The following is a 19,966-nucleotide window of genomic DNA, read 5'->3' as shown; positions in this document are numbered from 1 at the left end:
AAATACTATGGAGTTTAATAATGAAACAGGATGCTTTCTAATATTACTGATCATCATTACTTTATGAAATACTATGTGTTTAATAATGAAACAGGATGCTTTCTAATACTACTGACCATCATTACTTTATGAAATACTATGTGTTTAATAATACTACTGACCATCATTACTGTATGAAATACTATGTGTTTAATAATGAAACAGGATGCTTTCTAATACTACTGACCATCATTACTGTATGAAATACTATGGAGTTTAATAATGAAACAGGATGCTTTCTAATATTACTGATCATCATTACTTTATGAAATACTATGTGTTTAATAATGAAACAGGATGCTTTCTAATACTACTGACCATCATTACTTTATGAAATACTATGTGTTTTTAAAATACTACTGACCATCATTACTGTATGAAATACTATGTGTTTAATAATGAAACAGGATGCTTTCTAATACTACTGATCATCATTACTGTATGAAATACTATGGGGTTTAATAATACTACTGACCATCATTATTGTATGAAATACTATGGGGTTTAATAATACTACTGACCATCATTACTGTATGAAATACTATGGGGTTTAATAATACTACTGATCATCATTACTGTATGAAATACTATGTGTTTAATAATACTACTGATCATCATTACTGTATGAAATACTATGTGTTTAATAATACTACTGATCATCATTACTGTATGAAATACTATGTGTTTAATAATACTACTGACCATCATTACTGTATGAAATACTATGGGGTTTAATAATACTACTGATCATCATTACTGTATGAAATACTATGGGGTGGAAATCTACTTGATAATTCCTGAGGTTCCAACCAGACCCTGAGATCAGTGTCCAGTACCCAGCTGTCTCTATGAAGAGTGACTGACTGGTCAATGGATCTTCCTGAAAATATTCAAAGTGGACCAATGCCCTTTAATCTAGGAATATATTAAAAAGTTAATCATGACATCACATTAATTGAGAAATATCAGTGAAGGATCACGATCTACTCTGTTAGAGGATCAGTATTAATATCTACAAGTCTCTCTCTCCTTTATCTCTGTAGTAGAAATAGCAGTGAATGATCACAATGTCTTTATGTTTTTATAATGTTCTTTCAGCTCTCTGCCAGAGGACCAGTCCAGGTGTGCAGTGTGTCAGCAGGTGCTGAGGAATCCAGTCTCTATCACCTGTGGACACAGGTTCTGCAGACAGTGCATCACCAGATACTGGGAGAAACCTGCTCCTTCAGGAGACTATGACTGTCCTCAGTGTAGAAAGAGCTCCAGAACACGTCCTGTACTACAGCACCTGAGTGAACCCAATGATGCCAGATCTAAACCCTAAACCATATGTGTTGATATGACAGGGCAGGTGGGCAGGGAAACCCCTATAGAACTCTGTGAGGATACCACTAGGTGGACCCCTATAGAACTCTGTGTGGATACCACTAGGTGGACCCCTATAGAACTCTGTGTGGATACCACTAGGTGGACCCCTATAGAACTCTGTGTGGATACCACTAGGTGGACCCCTATAGAACTCTGTGTGGATACCACTAGGTGGACCCCTATAGAACTCTGTGTGGATACCACTAGGTGGACCCCTATAGAACTCTGTGTGGATACCACTAGGTGGACCCCAATAGAACTCTGTGAGGATACCACTAGGTGGACCCCTATAGAACTCTGTGTGGATACCACTAGGTGGACCCCTATAGAACTCTGTGAGGATACCACTAGGTGGACCCCTATAGAACTCTGTGAGGATACCACTAGGTGGACCCCTATAGAACTCTGAGGATACCACTAGGTGCACCCCTATAGAACTCTGTGAGGATAACACTAGGTGGACCCCTATAGAACTCTGTGAGGATACCACTAGGTGGACCCCTATAGAACTCTGTGAGGATACCACTAGGTGGACCCCTATAGAACTCTGTGAGGATACCACTAGGTGCACCCCTATAGAACTCTGTGTGGATACCACTAGGTGGAGGCAGAGTGTCACTGTCACACCATGATGTATTACCACAACTTCAAGTTGTTGTTGAAATGGAATGGAATAGTCCCAAAGGTTTAATGATCAGTGGAAATAAAGTTCACCTCAAATAATTAAAATGACGAGACCTTTACCCAAGTCTGGTATGAAGCTATGATTTCAGGGCATTCAGAACATTCAATTAGATTTTCAGAGAGAAATGTAGAGCTAACCTGAAACAGGATACTTTTATCCTCATTGAAATGGGCATTGTGTTTTTTCCCCTTTTGTGTAAAATGTTAAATCCCTACTGTAACTATGGCAACTAGGACCAGGCATAATGAATTACTGTGTTGTCGTGTCTCTACAGCTGAACAACATGATGGAGGACCAGACATACTGAATTACTGTGTTGTGTCTCTACAGCTGAACAACATGATGGAGGACCAGACATACTGAATTACTGTGTTGTGTCTCTACAGCTGAACAACTCGTTCCGTGATGGCCTTGTCATTGACCCACCCAGAAGACCAAGGTGAGAATACAGCCCTTAGAACAACGAGCCATATCTGTTCTCCAACTGTAGTGGTGGAGCGCTACACAGACTGTATCCTGAATCCTGAACAGATCAGTCATGACAATACGTGGTAGCTGAGTAGCTCAAGGTTAATCTCGGTTAACCCAGAACTAAAATCTTCAGTCATTTGGTCATTTATGTTTCCGTGTTGTAATTTGTCCACGAGAGATTAGCCAAAGGTAGGATACACAACACACACCCAGAGTCCAAAGATCAACTGTACCTAGAACATAGATACAGACATCAGGAAGGTGATCTCTAAGCAGAATGGGAAATATCTCAATGATTTAACATGTTCTGGTTGTGAATTCAGGCTACAAGGTAAGATTATTGTGAAGGGAAATTAAATGTATGGTGTAATAGTATAATAGTATACTATAGTATAGTGAATGGAAGTAAAACACTCGGACCTAACAGTCTATTTCTCTTGGGACAGACGCTAACTGGGATTAGGCAAATCAAATTCAAAAACATAGTGCATATTCATATATTATAGTTTTACATTTCACATTTTGTATGAAAGATGTAGTTGCATCATATTAGTTCCACTATAGTATAACAATCCTTGGTATATGAGCCACGTTACAATTCCCACCAAGTGGGTTAACCCTATTGGTGCCAATGGCATGATGTGTAGGGTGTTTGCTTTTCATGCCAGCGACCCGGGTATGCTTCCCTGCCCCGCTGTTTGCTACATCGATGTCAGAAGGTGGATGGTGGCCGTGAGGCCATCAGAAGGCCTGGACGTGTGAGGGGGCTAAGTAGTGCCTTCCAGTTGGAAAGGGGGCAGTATAGTGAGCCATGTTCCAATTCCTACCATCTGGGTTAACCCTATTGCGATGTGTAGGGTGTTTGCCTTTCACACCAACGACCCAGGTTCACTTCCCTGCCCTGCTGTTCGCTACAACATTAATAGCATTGGCTACCTGTTGAACAAAGAGACACAATAGAATTAGTTAAATTATTTTAGGATAATATAAATAAGTGTCAATTTAGAGTTGACTTTTGGGTTCAGCCTTTAAGCTGCTTTTATCAATTGGCTGAAATGTAACAAATGACATGGCCTCAGAGTTTGGAGATAAACAGTCCCAGTTTAAATCACTATGAGAACCATTTCATTATTTCTCCAGAGCAGCAAGGGAATCTAGCGACTCAACCTTTGTATCCAATCACATAGGTTTACAGCAGCTCACAGTTGCAACTTCATTGCTAAGAAGTCAAACTGCTTTGGTTTAGATACATTTCTGTAGCAATCAGGGTTGGGCTCAATTCAATCAGGGTTGGGCTCAATTCAATCAGGGTTGGGCTCAATTCAATCAGGGTTGGGCTCAATTCAATCAGGGTTGGGCTCAATTCTAGCAGGGTTGGGCTCAATTCAATCAGGGTTGGGCTCAATTCTAGCAGGGTTGGGCTCAATTCAATCAGGGTTGGGCTCAATTCAGAATTTTGGAATTGACTCCCATTCAACTAATGAGAAAAGTTCCGTCTAATTGTTTTCAGCATTGAGCAAATTTTTGGTGTGCTGAGAGCAAACTTGAATGTTATGAAAATTCTGTGCAACTTCCGGTACGTGTTTATTGTGAACACTGAGGCTGTACCCGCTTTAAGTTACAGTTTTAACAGTGGCCTAGTACTGTAGCTTTAAGTTACAGTTTTAACAGTGGCCTAGTACTGTAGTTTTAAGTTAGTTTTAACAGTGGCCTAGTACTGTAGCTTTAAGTTAGTTTTAACAGTGGCCAAGTAGCTTTAAGTTACAGTTTTAACAGTGGCCAAGTAAATAAAAGTTACAGTTTTAACAGTGGCCAAGTAGATTTAAGTTGCAGTTTTAACAGTGGCCAAGTAGGTTTAAGTTACAGTTTTAACAGTGGCCAAGTAGCTTTAAGTTACAGTTTTAACAGTGGCCTAGTACTGTAGTTTTAAGTTAGTTTTAACAGTGGCCTAGTACTGTAGCTTTAAGTTAGTTTTAACAGTGGCCAAGTAGCTTTAAGTTACAGTTTTAACAGTGGCCAAGTAGATAAAAGTTACAGTTTTAACAGTGGCCAAGTAGATTTAAGTTGCAGTTTTAACAGTGGCCAAGTAGGTTTAAGTTACAGTTTTAACAGTGGCCAAGTAGCTTTAAGTTACAGTTTTAACAGTGGCCAAGTAGTTTTAAGTTGCAGTTTTAACAGTGGCCAAGTAGTTTTAAGTTGCAGTTTTAACAGTGGCCAAGTAGCTTTAAGTTACAGTTTTAACAGTGGCCAAGTAGATTTAAGTTGCAGTATTAACAGTGGCCAAGTAGATTTAAGTTACAGTTTTAACAGTGGCCAAGTAGATTAAAGTTACAGTTTTAACAGTGGCCAAGTAGCTTTAAGTTAGTTTTAACAGTGGCCAAGTAGCTTTAAGTTAGTTTTAACAGTGGCCAAGTAGCTTTAAGTTACAGTTTTAACAGTGGCCAAGTAAATAAAAGTTACAGTTTTAACAGTGGCCAAGTAGATTTAAGTTGCAGTTTTAACAGTGGCCAAGTAGGTTTAAGTTACAGTTTTAACAGTGGCCAAGTAGCTTTAAGTTACAGTTTTAACAGTGGCCTAGTACTGTAGTTTTAAGTTAGTTTTAACAGTGGCCTAGTACTGTAGCTTTAAGTTAGTTTTAACAGTGGCCAAGTAGCTTTAAGTTACAGTTTTAACAGTGGCCAAGTAGATAAAAGTTACAGTTTTAACAGTGGCCAAGTAGATTTAAGTTGCAGTTTTAACAGTGGCCAAGTAGGTTTAAGTTACAGTTTTAACAGTGGCCAAGTAGCTTTAAGTTACAGTTTTAACAGTGGCCAAGTAGTTTTAAGTTGCAGTTTTAACAGTGGCCAAGTAGTTTTAAGTTGCAGTTTTAACAGTGGCCAAGTAGCTTTAAGTTACAGTTTTAACAGTGGCCAAGTAGATTTAAGTTGCAGTATTAACAGTGGCCAAGTAGATTTAAGTTACAGTTTTAACAGTGGCCAAGTAGATTAAAGTTACAGTTTTAACAGTGGCCAAGTAGCTTTAAGTTAGTTTTAACAGTGGCCAAGTAGCTTTAAGTTAGTTTTAACAGTGGCCAAGTAGATTTAAGTTGCAGTATTAACAGTGGCCAAGTAGCTTTAAGTTAGTTTTAACAGTAGCCAAGTAGCCTACTGTGGCTATTTGATCATAATGTAGGCCTACCAGGGTGGCATACCATCAAAAACAACGGGAAAAATGCATCCCATAACATAAGAATGCTGAAAGTCTGTTGTTAATTTGTTTACAGCGAAAGCATTGTATTTGGTCAAAAAACAGTTTACTTAGAGCTGGCAGCAAGCTGATAGGTCTGCTGTTAGAACCAGTAATGGCCGCTTTACCACTCTTGGGAAGCGGAATGACTTTGGCTTCCCTCCAGGCCTGAGGAAAACCACTCTCCGCTAGGCTCAGGTTAAAGATATGATAGATAGGAGTGGTCATAGTCAGCTACCATCCTCAATAGCTTTCCATCTAAGTTGTCAATGCCAGGAGGTTTGTCATTATTGATCGATAACCAAAAAAAATCTGCCTCTCCCACACAAACATTACAAAATTCTAACTTGCAATGCTTATCCTTCATTATTAGTTTTTTTATTTTTATGCATGAGTACGATGGCTCAGAGTACGGGCCTGAGTTGTGCCTGTCAATGCTATAGAATCCTACTCTGATGCACTCTGCCTACAAAATCTTTTGCATAGTTCGTTTTGCATACTAAGTCTTGCATAGTTTGTTTAATTTCGGTATGTTGCATTGAAAGTGGCTAATATTGCGTTGATTCGATCACAATTCCCACAGTAGAGGCACATGTTGTTTATAGTGTTAACTAATCGGGGAAACGATCAAGTTGGAGAGAACATTGCTCATGAGTTGAAATTCTAATTGGCCACATCACACAGGAATTTGAGTTTCAGTGGCAGAAAGTCGAATTTCATTCAGTGCAATTCTAGATGATGGATACAGTGACAAGATACATGTCTCTCTGCCTTAACAATGGGTGTCGTTGTCCACAAATCAGCACAGCGGGCTGTCTAGCTCCCACCTATCCTTTCTTTGGATTGGTGGATGCAGCTCATTATTGTAATGCTTTTTTTGAATATTAGATGAGGGTTGTTGACGTCAACCGCCTGTATTCAGTGGAGAGAGATGCTATGCTTACAAGCCTTATACATCGCCATCGAGACAACTCAGATATAACAGTTTTTTTTTCCAAAGTTGCCGAGATGTCGCGTGTCCTACTTATATCAGAACACTCCGTAACAACTTAAGCATTACGAAACTCCTATTAGATCAAATTAACCTCACATAGCAAATAAGCCATTCATTTTTTTATTGACCAAATTCAACACTCTCTCATTGACTTTCATGCAGAAGCTCCTTGCTTGGTGGGCAAAATAATTATAAAAACACCACATGCTGGAGGGAGACAGATTTTCTGCCAAGTTGGACCTCTCTCTTCCTCTCTGGTGGATCTCAAAGAAATTCCACTCAGTCATAGAACATGAGTTTCATTGAATCTGACAGGTCACCCTTGCAGATAACAAAGAATCCCTTTTTTTTTTTAAATTACAAAGTTCTCATAGATGAGGAAAATAAACACAATTCAAGCCCGGTTATTGATTGTAACAATACAATACAAAATATATCTTTTCTATAAATCTTCATATATAACTAATTGAACACAAGCACTATTTCTACATAGTGAAGATAAAAACTAAGTAAACAGAAGGCACAGTATGTGTGGATGGTGTGGTGTGTGTTTATTTTTATTTGTTATGTTTGGAAAGTTGAGTGAGTGAGTAATGAAATAGTTGCATATCCCAGAGCCAGTGTATTGCTGTGGGCCGGGTATGAGAGGGCTTTCAATGTTGTTCAGATGATGGATATACTTTTATAATGAATTATACGTCTTATTTATTTATTGACCTATCATGGGGAACTACATTTTTAAAATAAATTATATCTAATTATTTATTATCCTATTTTAATGGTACGGTCCATGGCCCTATACCCTAGACACCCACATGAATGGCCCAGATACTAAGGAGAAGTCCCTAACTGTTTTATGTGCATGCTGTAAGTGGTCTGAATGCAGCCAAAATGAGGTCAGGGACCAAGAGCAGCACTGCCCCCTCAAGATTCTGAGCCTGCTTGGCAGGGTTGGTCCTGCAAAGCCAAAGCCCCCTAAAGGGAGAGCATAATAAACAAGGAAATTCTCAAAGCTGCTAATGAGAACCTTGACGACCTTGTACCTAGCCGGTGGGGATTCCGGTGGGGTGCCCCCACCCAGGCAGTGGCAGTGCTGGCAACACTAGCTGCAGTAACCCATGGGGAGGGGGTCACACTCGGACATTCAGAGAGGGGGTATATTATTGTGGCCCTGGTGGCACGAAATCAAGTCGGACTGCATGGAGATGCTTGGGAACATGGTCAAAATGGATGACCGTATTGTGGGTGTTTCAGGAAGAAGGTGTACATTTGACCTCCATCATTTAGGATGTGACAATGGTAAATAAATCTCTACATTTATGCTCATTTTTTGCGCGGTCTTGCAGGCCTTCTCATGCAGCTGCAACTGCAAGTACATTTGTAAATCATGATCCATCTTGAGTTGGGCTCTGGGATGGTGCAATTGTTGAGAGGGTGAGCTTATGGTTGTGTGGGGGTAAGGGCTGAATGTGTGTGGGTGTATGTGTGTATCCCACAACTGTTGCGAAGGAAGAAGTAAAAGATGTTAGGGACTATAGAGGATGATTCACAGCAATATGTAATAAAAATAGAGGTGAGGGCGATGGAAATGCATTTGGCAATGGATCTGCTTCGGTTCGGTGGATGGCGCTGTGTGCACTTTTCGAAGGATGGATCCCAGTCGGTCCGGGGCTGTGCGATGCGGGGGGTCGGGGGGGCTCTGCCGGTCATTGGGATGACAACCCAACTCGAGATGGGGGCTTTTGGCGGGTGGAATAGTGGGGACCAATTGGAGGTTTGCTTAGTGGAGATGCAAATGTCATGGTACAACTATATAGACACTCAATCATTATGTTACTTTTTAATAGGACGTTTACAAACATATATTTTGATAAAAATAATTGAAAGGTGTGTCTCATTATGGTAAGTGGTGAAATAAGTATAGCCAGTTACAATTGTAATGGCTTAGCAGATAATAAGAAAAGACTATCAGTATTTACCTGGCTAAAAGAGAAGGATTATAATATCTACTGTTTACAGGAAACCCATTCGACAGTTTTAGATGAAGTTTTGTGGAAAAAGAACTGGGGGGGCGAAATATATTTCTCCCATGGGCAAAGAAATTCAAAAGGGGTGATGGTTTTAATTAATAATAACTTTGATCCAAATGTGCAACTTGTCCAAACAGATCCTCAAGGTAGATGGATTATTTTAAATATGTTATTGGACAATAAACATATATGGCTTATTAACCTATACGGTCCGAATAATGATGATCCAAGCTTCTTTGACAATATATATAAGAATATATCAACTCTACAAGCAACACTAGACTCTATTATTATAGTGGGAGATTTTAATACGGTCTTAAATACCTATATGGACCGGAAAGGAAATCACACTACAAACTATCACCCTCAGGCACTTAAGGAAATCAGGAATGTCATGGATATATTGGAATTAGTGGATATATGGAGACTTAAATACACTGACCTAGTGAGATATACATGGCGGAGGCTTAATCAAGCTAGTCGCCTTGACTACTTTCTTATATCATTCTCTCTGGCACCAAAAGTTAAAAAGTGTTTGATAGGGGACGGAATGCGGTCGGACCATCACATAATTGGCATATATATTACTCTTACAGAATTTCCACGTGGGCGAGGATATTGGAAATTTAATCAAAGCCTACTAGATGATAAATTGTTTAGAACTAGGACAGAAGAATTTATAACTGACTTTTTTAGACATAACATAGGTACAGCAGATCCCCATATTGTATGGGACACTTTTAAGTGTGGCTTTAGAGGCCATGCAATTCAGTACTCATCTATAAAACAAAAGCAATTTCGATCAAAAGAGTCCATATTAACAAAGGAAATTGAAGGACTAACAGTACAGTTAGATAACAATAAAAACGGTACCATAGAGGCACAGAATAAGTTAGAGGAAAAACAAAAAGAAATGGAGGAACTTATTCAAGAAGGATCCAGTGTAATATATTACAAAAATAAAGCGAACTGGATGGAATATGGGGAAAAATGCACCAAATTCTTTTTCAATCTTCAATATAGAAATGCTACCAAAAAAAACGTATTAAAACTTGTTACAAAAGATGGAGTCACGCATGATTCACCAAATGATATTTTGAAAGAGGAAGTAAAGTACTTTAAGAATATATTTTCGTTTCAGGCTCCTCCATCTCCACTAACTGAAACTAATTGTATGGATTTTTTCCCTAATAATAATGTAAAATTAACATCTGTACAGAAAGACTCATGTGAAGGCCTAATTACAGAGGAGGAACTACTTGATGCAATTGGGGCCTTTAAGGATGGGAAAACTCCAGGACTGGATGGCATACCAGTGGAAGTATACAAACATTTTTTTGATATACTCAAAGGACCATTATTAGCTTGTTTTAACCACTCCTATATAAATGATAGATTATCAGACACGCAACAAGAAGGTGTGATATCATTATTACTGAAACAGGACCCAAGTGGTATATATAAAGATCCAGTCCATTTAAAAAATTGGAGACCTCTTACACTTCAGTGTTGTGATGCAAAAATCCTAGCAAAATGCTTGGCGCATAGAATAAAAAAAGTTTTGTCAGATATTATTCATCCTAATCAAACAGGTTTTTTACATGGACGATACATTGGAGATAATATAAGGCAAGTACTGGAAACAATAGAACACTATGAAATATCGGGGACACCAGGCCTGGTTTTCATAGCTGATTTTGAAAAGGCTTTTGATAAAGTACGACTGGAGTTTATATATAAATGCCTAGAATATTTCAATTTTGGGGAATCTCTTATAAAATGGGTAAAAATTATGTATAGTAACCCTAGGTGTAAAATAGTAAATAATGGCTACATCTCAGAAAGTTTTAAACTATCTAGAGGAGTAAAACAAGGTTGTCCACTATCGGCATATCTATTTATTATTGCCATCGAAATGTTAGCTGTTAAAATTAGATCAAACATTAATATTAAGGGATTAGAAATCCAGGGCCTAAAAACTAAGGTGTCATTGTACGCTGATGATTCATGTTTTCTTTTAAAACCACAACTAGAATCTCTCCACGGCCTCTTAGAGGATCTAGATACATTTGCTATCCTCTCTGGATTAAAACCAAATTATGATAAATGTACCATATTACGTATTGGATCACTAAAAAATACACATTTTACATTGCCATGTAGTTTACCAATTAAATGGTCTGACGGTGATGTGGACATACTCGGTATACAAATCCCAAAAGAAAGAAATGATCTCACTCCAATAAATTTTTATAGAAAGTTAGCCAAAATAGATAAGATCTTGCTACCATGGAAAGGAAAATACCTGTCTATTTGTGGGAAAATCACCCTGATTAACTCTTTAATCATATCACAGTTTACCTATTTGCTTATGGTTTTGCCTACACCTAGTGACCTGCTTTTTAAATTATATGAACAAAAAATATTCAATTTTATTTGGAACGGCAAGCCAGATAAAATTAAAAGGGCCTATTTATATAACGAATATGAATTCGGAGGGCAGAAATTATTAAATATTAAAGCATTAGACCTCTCACTAAAGGCATCAGTCATACAAAAGTTATACTTAAATCCAAACTGGTTCTCTAGTAGATTGGTACGAATGTCTCATCCTATGTTCAAGAAGGGCCTTTTTCCCTTTATTCAGATTACACCTGCTCACTTTCGGTTGCTTGAAAAGGAAATAATCTCCAAAATATCTTTATTTTTTAAGCAAGCCTTAGAAAGTTGGTTGCAATTTCAGTTTAATCCACCTGAAAGGACGGAACAAATAGTACAACAAATCTTGTGGTTAAATTCAAATATAGTAATTGATAAAAAAACTGTATTTATCGAAGAAATTTTTAAAAAAGGTATAATTTTTGTGAATGATATCATAAATAGGACTGGTGGAATAATGTCACACATGCAGCTAACACAGACATATGGAAATGTCTGCTCTACCCAAAATTACAACCAATTAATTGCAGCATTACCACAAAAATGGAAGAGGCAGGTGGAAGGGGATAAAAGTAAGGAACTTGTATGTCGGCCTTATATTAAAGAACATAAATGGTTAAAGAAAAGTGTGATAAATAAAAACATATACTAATTTCATTTAAGGACCAAAAAACTTACAGCTGTGCCATATAAATTGCAAAATAGTTGGGAAGAGACTTTCGATGTACCCATTCCATGGCACATGGTGTATGAATTGATACGCAAAACAACGCCGGATTCAAAACTTCGAATTTTTCAATTTAAATTATTGTACAAAATTCTTGCAACTAATAGAATGTTATATATATGGGTGATACAATCTTCCCAGCTCTGTAGATTCTGCTGTGAGGAGGCAGAGTCATTTGACCATTTATTTTGGTATTGTCCGCATGTAGCTCGTTTTTGGTCACAGGTCCAGGAATGGTTGAAGAATTGCAACATTTGCGTAGAACTAACGCTACAGATAGCAATACTGGGGGATTTGAAAAGCCATAGTCAATCAATCAATAATATAATAATTATTTTAGCAAAAATGTTTATTTTTAATTTACAATCCGTGGAAGCTATGAGAATAGGAAGATTCAAATCTTTTGTGAAGCATCACAGCACAGTTGAAAAATATATGGCAAATAAAAATCCGAAATGGATGATGTTGGAAGATAGATGGAAAAGGTTGAGTGGAGCTGAAGGGTGGGACTAATAACAAGATAAACAATGTAGGGCATACGGGATCTGTGAAATGTGTATAGGTGCGGAGCTATTGTGAAATAGCACAGTTACAAGTGGAAATCAAACTGGATGGACAACAGAAATAGAGGAAGGACTAAGAACAAACAAGAGAGAACTATTATAAAGTAGACTGTGTCTGTAAAATGTGTATAAGATGTATAAATTGAAGGTAAAAACAGAAATGTTTATCAGTTTACTCCAATTGGGGGATCGGTGGTAGGGTTTGCGGGGAATAATAATAAAGGTATACTCTTTAAAAAAGTATGTATGTCTATGTAGGTATGTGTATGTATATATGTGTATATGTATGCATACGTGAATGGATATATATATTTACCCCAAAAAAATATGGGGGATTGGAAATGATGCAGACAATTACATTGGAAGCAACATTCTTTCCGCAATATTAAGCTGATCCACCCCTCCCCCCAAAAAAAAGAACAAAAAAAAAAAGAATCCCTTTTCTCTGGAAACAATGTTCAAATACTCTTTTAACCTTAGCGCTTAGAATAACCAATTACATTTCCACCAACCATTTCATTTGTATGGCTTCAGGATCAACTTCAGCATTAAACTAATGCAGTCTGGGAAATATTGTATTTTCCCCATATTGAACAAAATGTGGGTGACTTAGGACATTTTATAACTTAAAATATTCACATGCAGCTTTCCTTGATCATTCATTTTAAGTTTGTCCTGAAAATCTTTTGTTTGAACAATATGTTATATGCATGTACAGTATATAACGACATGTTTGATGTTTTATGTACAAGATGTATATTTGTATAGACTACAACTAAAATGGAATAGAAGAGGCATTTGAATTTAGTTTGACTGTATTCAAATATATTACTTTGCATTCAAATGTAATTTAATAATTGAATTGGAATTTGAGGTACCCTGAATTGAGTCCAACCCTGATTTCAACATCCGCATTTACAACGTCCGTATTTTCTATGTTCATTCAGAACTGAAAATTAACCTGATTTCAACGTCGAAACGTTCATTTTTGGTATTTGAATAAATCACGATAATATATATATATTTTTAAAGCTAATTGTGAACCAAAAACTAACGTGACCAGGTTAAACATTTTCACTGGAACCCTTGCGTCCAATTAAAAATGTGTGTCGCACCGCCAAGTAAAACGATCACAGTATAGAACCGTGCTTTTACCCTGACTCCTAGGACAGACCAGAGCCTTGGATATGCAGTTTTAGAAACTATTCTTCGTTTTGTAAGCATGGCATGGCAAAGTAGCCAGAAAGTTGTGGATTTGCAGACCAACACGGACAAAGATGTCCATTATAATAAAAGCACTGCATGAATCTATCATCTTATTTGTGTTTCCGAGAAAAAAATGGCCTTTTAAGGCATTTCATGTAATTCTACGTCATTTTACATTACTGGTGACAAGCAGAATCTTTTCAATGCCAAAGCAGAACATGACAACAAATGACCGCATGCCGCAGCACCGGATACATTTTGATATCTATACAGGCTATTGTTAAAAAAGAGAATAGTCTAATTTATTCAATTTTATTCCATGATATTGTTGTTACAAAAAAGATTTGTGTTGACTGTGATTAGGGCATGGGATAATAGACTAGCCTCTGCTGGGCTAAATTAACAAACTGGGCATGCATAACTCACCACATGATCCTCAAACCAAAGACTGGCCAAACTCGTGTTTCTATAAGTAATTCAAAGGCTCTGTAGAGTGACTGTACAGCCTAATACGGCATTTTATACAGCCTAAATGCTCAATTTATAGGCACGTTGTTGATGTGTTGTTGCAATGCTTAGCGCTCCTGCCAGCCAGTAGCGTGTCACAAATGCTTCACAATTGATTTCTTAAATGTCAGGCTGTAGCCTTGAAATAATAACAATACAGTCTAAATAATACATTTTCGTTCCATAAGCAACCTGGCGTGCTCCTGGGTGATTTAGAGTTAGTATGATGTTTAATAGCCTGTTGAAATGTCGAACATCAGTTGATGGTGACAGCCTCTGAATATCATAGACAAACCAAAGATATCCTACAAACATCGGTCACGTCTTTCGCCAGCATTTTACAGCTTGTTTCTTGCGTAAAGCATTGCAGCTAGAAGTCGTTATAGATCGCTTTATATAATCAGCCATGTTCTTTAACGAAAACCTCAATACCCCCTCAATTAGAGCCCTGATTTTAACTTAACACACAAAGTTATTCACTGACACTGAGGTATTTAAGGAGTGCATGGTTACTAGGGCTGAATAGTGGACTCGGGGTTACAGAGGTTTACCGCCAAAACCACTCCCTTTTCCAGAAATAACTGCGAGAACCCGGTTAATTATAATACCTTATTTATATTAACAGCAAGATGTAAAATGGAACTGTTGAATTATATGCAATGTCTAAATCTGGCTTCTCTATGGCCTTCTCTCTGATATCTGCATGATCAATCATCAACCCTCAGGGTGGGGACAGACAGCACATCTCAGCATGGAGCGCAGTTCACAATGCATGTAGACCTATCATCTCGTCATGGTAACTTTTTTTCTTGTGACAAGTAGCCTATACTACAGTAATATAAGGACGGAAAACGAGTCTAATTTACACGTCTAGTTTTCGGGGGTCACATGTTGTATTGTAAAGATACGTTTGTTATATTTATTGCAACTGAAGAGCTTTAAAACAGCCTATTACTTAAATATCACTGATTTGAATCAGTGCACAGGCCAACACTCTGTCGCAGTCTTTCTCTCCATCAATTCCATTCAAATTGTATCCAAAATATATTGAACAAAAATATAAATGCAACAATTTCAAAGAGTTTACTGCGTTACCGTTCATATAAAGGAAATCAGTCAATTGAAATAACTGGATTATACACCCGCAGGAAAAATATGACACGTTTAAAACATTTCCTGACAAGCGACCACTTAGATATGGTAATTTTCACGTTTTAATAAATTCTTAGAATGTTTGGGAATTATGTATACTAAGGCGTTTGTGAAAACTCTATAACAATATATAGAGGGAAAGCGGCCGTGCATTTGGACAATTAATAGACACTGCAGGAAATAAAACCGAATAAATACATCTGTCTAGCACATTTATCCTATTTGTCTGCCTCTTCAGTTAAGGGTTAATTGCATGTTGGCGTTGCCAGAGATATTGGAGAAAACAGATAGGAATCGCAATGAATGGAGGGAACGTACAACGCCCCACCCAGCAGACTGTGGCCCAATTCAGTTTACGTTGTCATGCAGCGTCACGCGGTTGCTAAACTAATCGTCGCGCATTCCCTTCTCAAAGTTCAGGGAATGAGGCGAGAAACGTGCCTATTTTCCTCGAAAGTACATAATGTCACGATTCCAAAGCTATACAATAATACAGATATCAAGATATCAATTATATCATATCTTGGAAAATATTCGTAATGTTGTACTTCATGCTTCACGAAATTCATGCTAATGTTGTGTTTTTGAGCGAGCAGCCCATAATGAGCCAGAATGCACCGCGCGGCCCATTGACGTAGCATGGGTAATGTACACAATGGGCGTTAACAGGATTTTAATGGAGTTTCCCCCATCTCCTCAGAAGTATTTTCTGCTGTTGCGAATGTTTTTATCCACACTGTGAGGCACATCGATCTGCAGGTTGAACATAGTGAGATTGTAGACTCCTAAATTGATAGTGCAGCTTGTTTAGGCGAACTAGCAAACTAGCTACTTAACCTACTGATATTGTTTTTGGTATTATTGTGTGTAGCTACGTTTGTTTGTATGTTTGCTAGCTAGCCAGCCACCCCGCCCATAGAGAGTGAGTTGCATTGTGGGTTTTGTGGTCGACCTGAGCTGCAACAGATTTCCACCACGATTTTCACATGTTGCTACCAACCTTATTATAACGCCAAAATGAAATATTTGTTAACAAAAACATGTGTTCTCACATATTAGTGTTATTTAATACTGTAAATTATAGGAATGAGTGGTTTTGGGTTGATTTTTCTTTTAGTAAGGAAATGCATCCCAGTGCCTATGCGCCAAGCTTGGGGCCCATGAGGCAGCGTACAATTGTCCCAGTGCCATCCAGGGTAGGGGAGGGTTTGGCCGGGGCCTTCTCTTGTCTCATCTTTGGCTCAACATGCTCTAGCGACTCATTGGGGCCAGCCAGGTGCATGCAAGGTGACTTCAGTTGATCGTTGTTTGCTCTGACACATTGGTGTGGCTGACTTTTGGTTTAAGTGAACAGTGTTAAGAAGTAGGCGGCCAGGCGGGACCCAACCTTCGCCTCTACGAGCCCATTGAGGAGTCGTAACTATCAATGGGAGTAAATGGGGTTACATAATTTTTTTTAACTCACAGGTAGTTTGACAGAAGAGCGAACACGCGATGGTGGTAGGCTATTGCAGGGTTTCCCAAACCCGGTCCTGGGGCCCCCCTTGGGTGCACTTCTTTTTTTTACCCAGTTTGGACAAACACCTCTGTAGCTCGGCCACCTTCCACCGCAGATGCGGAAGGCCAACAGAGGCAGATGTGGTGGATTGAGACGCAGCCCTGATATCTCTATCTTAAACTGACAGATTTTGATGGGGATTTTTTACTTATATTGACATCAATAGACCCTTAAGGATTAATGGCAATCCCTGCATAATGTAAAAACTTAAAGTCTCATGCAATGTAGGCCTGCATTGAACACCACATATAGGCTAAAGCTATTTCTATGTAAAAAATGTAATGGTATTTGTTGCATTGGTGTGGATGGGAGGCCATTCTGAGAGGCCTACATTATGCTCAAATAGCCACAACAGCCTATTGGCTACTGTCTACAACTGTAAGGGTACAGCATCCGTGTTCACTGTAAATGTGCACCGGAAGTTGCACAGAATTTTCTCGTTCAAGTTTCTGCTCCCAAGACCAGGAATTTGCTTAGTGTCCCAAACATTAGAGGGAACATTGGTGCATGGTCAACTCTGTTAGAGGATCAGTATTAACATCTACAAGTCTCTCTCTCTCCTTTGTCTCTGTAGTAGAAATAGTAGTGAAGGATCACAATGTCTTTATGTTTTAATAATGTTCTTTCAGCTCTCTGCCAGAGGATCAGTCCAGGTGTGCAGTGTGTCACCAGGTGCTCAGGGATCCAGTCTCTATCACCTGTGGACACAGGTTCTGCAGACAGTGCATCACCAGATACTGGGAGAAACCTGCTCCTTCAGGAGACTATGACTGTCCTCAGTGTAGAAAGAGATCCAGAACACATTCTGTCCTACAACACCTGAGTGAACCCGATGATGCAAGAGGCTCTGAAAATAGTAAGACAACTTGCACAAGTCAATACCTCAATATGATTTACAGTAGTTAACTACAATAATATGAGATAATATAAATTACTGTAGTTGTGGAAGGCCCACTTTTCATCCTGTCAACGAATGTTTCTGATTCACATAATTTTTTACTTTTCCTTTGTAGTGGACGACAACCTGCAGAGAGCTATAGTAAACCACAAAGACAGTCTGAAAAGGAGGAATGAATGTGTAATAGGCATTGAAAAAGCAGGGAATCAAAGTCCCCTCAACAGGATTTACACAGAGCTTTACATCACAGAGGGAAAGCGTGAAGGGTTTAACAATGAACATGAGGTGTGGCAGCTAGAGACAGCATCCAGGACACCAACCTCACATGACACAGCAATCCACTGCAATGACATATTTAAACCCTTACCTGGCCAAGAGAGAAGCATCAGAACCGTGCTGATGAAGGGCATCGCTGGCATCGGAAAAACTGTCTCTGTGCAGAAGTTCATCCTAGATTGGGCTGAAGGGAAGGCAAACCAAGATGTGGATATCATGTTTGTTCTTCCTTTCTGGGAGCTGAACTTGATTAAAGATCGACAGTACACTCTTCTTGGACTTCTAAATTATTTCCACACAGAACTAGACATAGGCAATGCAAAGAAACTCACTGCCTGTAAAGCTATGTTCATCTTGGATGGTTTGGATCAAAGCAGACTTCCATTGGATTTCCAGCGCAACAAAAAGGTGTCTGATGTCACACAGACATCATCTGTCGATGTCCTGCTTACAAACCTCATCAAGGGGAATCTGCTTCCCTCTGCTCTCCTTTGGATAACCTCCCGACAAGCAGCAGCCAATAAGATCCCTTCAGGGTGTGTTGACCAGGTGACAGAGGTACTAGGGTTCAATGACTCACAGAAGGAGGAGTACTTCAGGAAGAGATTCAGTGATGAGGACCTGGCCAGCAGAATCATCTCACACACAAAAACATCACGGAGCCTCCACATTATGTGCCACATTCCAGTGTTCTGTTGGATTTCTGCAACCGTCCTTGAACACATGTTGAGGACAGACAAGAGCAGAGAGATGCCCACGACTCTGACTGAGATGTCCATACACTTCCTGCTCATTCAGACCAGCCTGAAGAACCAGAAGTATCATGGACGAGATGAAATGGATCAAGAGGAGCTCATGGAGTCAGATAAGGACATTCTTTTGAAGCTGGGGAAGCTGGCGTTTGAACATCTGGAGAAGGGTAATCTCATGTTCTATGAAGAAGACCTGAAAGAGTGTGGCATTGATGTCAAAGAAGCCTCAGTGTACTCAGGAGTGTGCACACAAATCTTTAAAGAAGAGTCTGTGTTATTTCAGAGAGTGGTGTACTGCTTTGTTCATCTGAGCATTCAGGAGTTTCTCTCAGCTGTCTACATGTACCATTGTTACACAACCAAGAAAATGGATGCGCTGAAGCCCTTCCTCAAGAGAAAGTCTAGAGCTGCGTCTGAAGAGCTAACCTTGGATGAGCTGCTGAAGAGTACCGTGGATAAAGCCTTGAAGAGTAAGAATGGACACCTGGACCTTTTTGTCCGCTTCCTTCATGGCATGTCACTGGAGTCCAATCAGAAACTCCTACGAGGTCTGGTGACACAGACAGAAAGCAGTCCAGAGAGCGTCCAGAAAACAATCCGATCCCTTAAGGTGATGCAGAAGAACATCTCCCCTGAGAGGTGGATCAATCTCTTCCACTGTCTGATAGAGATGAAAGACCATTCAGTACAGGAGGAAATCCAAGCATACTGGAGGTCAGAGAACACATCTAAAATCCTCACACTTGCTCACTGTTCAGCGCTGGCCTACATGCTGCAGATATCAGAGGTGGTTCTGGATGTGTTTGACCTGAAGGAATACAAGACATCACAGGAGGGTCGTAGGAGACTGCTCCCAGCGGTGAGGCGCTGCAGGAAAGCTCTGTAAGTATTAATGGAAATATCGCATACCATAATAAATTGTAGTTATAACACTATTTTCATTTGCTGATGTAATTTGTAAGTACTATTGTGACAATTTCTTAGTTTAAACTTCACCGTATGTAGGAACAACATTATTTTAATTAGCTGACTAAACTTTCTATCAGCTGAAAACTCTTCAACAACTTATAACACCA

General features: G+C 39.0%; 1 protein-coding gene across 1 annotated transcript in view; it reads left to right on the top strand.

Annotated features, from left to right (window-relative positions):
- The first annotated feature begins 3,202 nt into the window (after positions 1-3,202).
- The window catches only part of LOC129867639 (NACHT, LRR and PYD domains-containing protein 12-like), a 29,318-nt gene continuing 12,554 nt past the window's right edge, over positions 3,203-19,966 (top strand). Inside the window, exons 1-3 of the mRNA XM_055941184.1 lie at positions 3,203-3,321; positions 17,594-17,820; positions 17,978-19,772. Coding sequence (XP_055797159.1) covers positions 3,203-3,321; positions 17,594-17,820; positions 17,978-19,772 — 2,141 coding nt within the window. The remainder of the gene's footprint in view (positions 3,322-17,593; positions 17,821-17,977; positions 19,773-19,966) is intronic.

The sequence above is a fragment of the Salvelinus fontinalis genome, chromosome 2 (assembly GCF_029448725.1).
Source record: "Salvelinus fontinalis isolate EN_2023a chromosome 2, ASM2944872v1, whole genome shotgun sequence".
Taxonomy (NCBI): Eukaryota; Metazoa; Chordata; class Actinopteri; order Salmoniformes; family Salmonidae; genus Salvelinus; species Salvelinus fontinalis.
Note: the sequence above shows the minus strand (reverse complement) of the source record. Positions and strands in the feature narration are given on the sequence as shown.